Source organism: Manacus vitellinus, unplaced genomic scaffold (genome assembly GCF_001715985.3).
Source record: "Manacus vitellinus isolate BGI_N305 unplaced genomic scaffold, ASM171598v3 scaffold_150_pilon, whole genome shotgun sequence".
In the NCBI taxonomy this organism is placed as follows: Eukaryota; Metazoa; Chordata; class Aves; order Passeriformes; family Pipridae; genus Manacus; species Manacus vitellinus.
Window position 1 is genome coordinate 142,444 of NW_021939069.1, and position 1,340 is coordinate 143,783.

General features: G+C 56.8%; 2 protein-coding genes across 2 annotated transcripts in view; one reads left to right on the plus strand and one right to left on the minus strand.

The window, feature by feature from the left end:
• The window catches only part of LOC103759055 (retinoic acid receptor gamma), a 27,363-nt gene extending 27,014 nt beyond the window's left edge, over positions 1-349 (plus strand). The window contains exon 5 of the mRNA XM_018069371.2: positions 325-349. Coding sequence (XP_017924860.2) covers positions 325-349 — 25 coding nt within the window. The remainder of the gene's footprint in view (positions 1-324) is intronic.
• The window catches only part of ZNF740 (zinc finger protein 740), a 3,364-nt gene continuing 2,080 nt past the window's right edge, over positions 57-1,340 (minus strand). Inside the window, exons 3-5 of the mRNA XM_029958412.1 lie at positions 1,224-1,338; positions 830-948; positions 57-735 (exon numbers count right to left, since the gene is read on the minus strand). Of these exons, the coding sequence (XP_029814272.1) occupies positions 643-735; positions 830-948; positions 1,224-1,338 (327 nt within the window). The 3' untranslated portion in view covers positions 57-642. The remainder of the gene's footprint in view (positions 736-829; positions 949-1,223; positions 1,339-1,340) is intronic.

Below are 1,340 nucleotides of genomic sequence, written 5' to 3' on the forward strand. Positions count from 1 at the left end.
ATTTTCCTCCCCCTGGGAATGGGGTTTTCTGGGAAATGGGGGTCCCTTCGCCCCCCTGGGTGCAGCCCCCCCCACAGGTGCAGGGGGAGACACAGGGAGCCCCCCCAAAACCATGTGGAAACAGGGGAAACGTCCCTGGAATCCACAGGAATTCCAGCGGGAATGGGAAGTGCTGCCTTTTTACGTTTTCCATAAAAAGGGGGAATTTGCCACCCTCCCGAAGCCGAGACACCCCCCAAAATCCTCAGTTTTCCTCCTTTTTCCTCCCCAAAAAGCAGGTTTGGAGATGTCATTCCCAGCGGGACCCTCCTACCTGTGTCCTAGGTACCCCAAACCTGCTGGGATTTAGGGCAGTTTGGGGACTCCCAGTCTGTCCTATGGGGCAATGTGGGGTGGATTTAGGGATCCAACGATGAGGAGGGCACAGCTTGAAGATTCCAGGAGGATTTTTGGGCTCATTATCCCAGTTTTTAGGCCAGAAGGGTGGGAAAGATCCGAGTTTTTCACACTGGGAACGCTCCAGGTTTTTTTAGGAGTTCTCAGCTCAGGGTGAAAAATCCGGGTGAAGCAGAGGATGCAGAGGGTGGGGAGTGCAGGAGGGAGGCTCCCCCTTCCTCCAGCACCCCCAGAATTCCCAGAATTTCACAGCAGGAGCTGGGAGTCAGGGGGGTTCTTGCCCTGGCAGCCCTGGCACATCCGCTTGTGCCGCAGGAGCCGGTCCGTGCGGGAGAAACTCTGCAGGATGGAGGGGATTAGGGTTGGAATTCGGGGTGGGGGCGCTTCTGGGGGTTTCCAAGGGAATTCCAGGTGGGATTTCCCATGGAATTACCTGCATGCAGCGCTCGCACTGGTAGGGCTTCTCCCCACTGTGCACACGCTTGTGCCGCTCGAGGTGGTACTTCTGGATGAAGCGCATGTCGCACACGTCGCATTCAAAGGGCTTCTCCCCTAAAGTGAGGGGGAGTTGGGGGGGTAATTAACACCCCTGGGGGTAATTAGGGGGTGTGGGAATGGAGGAGGAGGGGGGAAGTTGTGGGATTAAGGGGTGGTTGGGATCGGGGAGGGAGGGAGCACAGGTCACACTCAAAGGGCTTCTCCCCTAAACTGGGGGGCGTCCAGGGGGTTAATTAACACCTAACTGGGGGGGAATCAGGATGGGGGTGAGGAGAGGGCTAATTAAGGCTGTGAGGGGTTAATTAGGGTGTGTTAATTGGTGCCCCCACCGGTGTGGATGAGGATGTGCCGTTTGAGGTGGTAACTGCTCCGAAAGGCCCCGAAACAGTGGTCGCAGATGAAGTTCTTGAGCTGGAAGGACCCGTTTTGCTCGATCACCACCATCT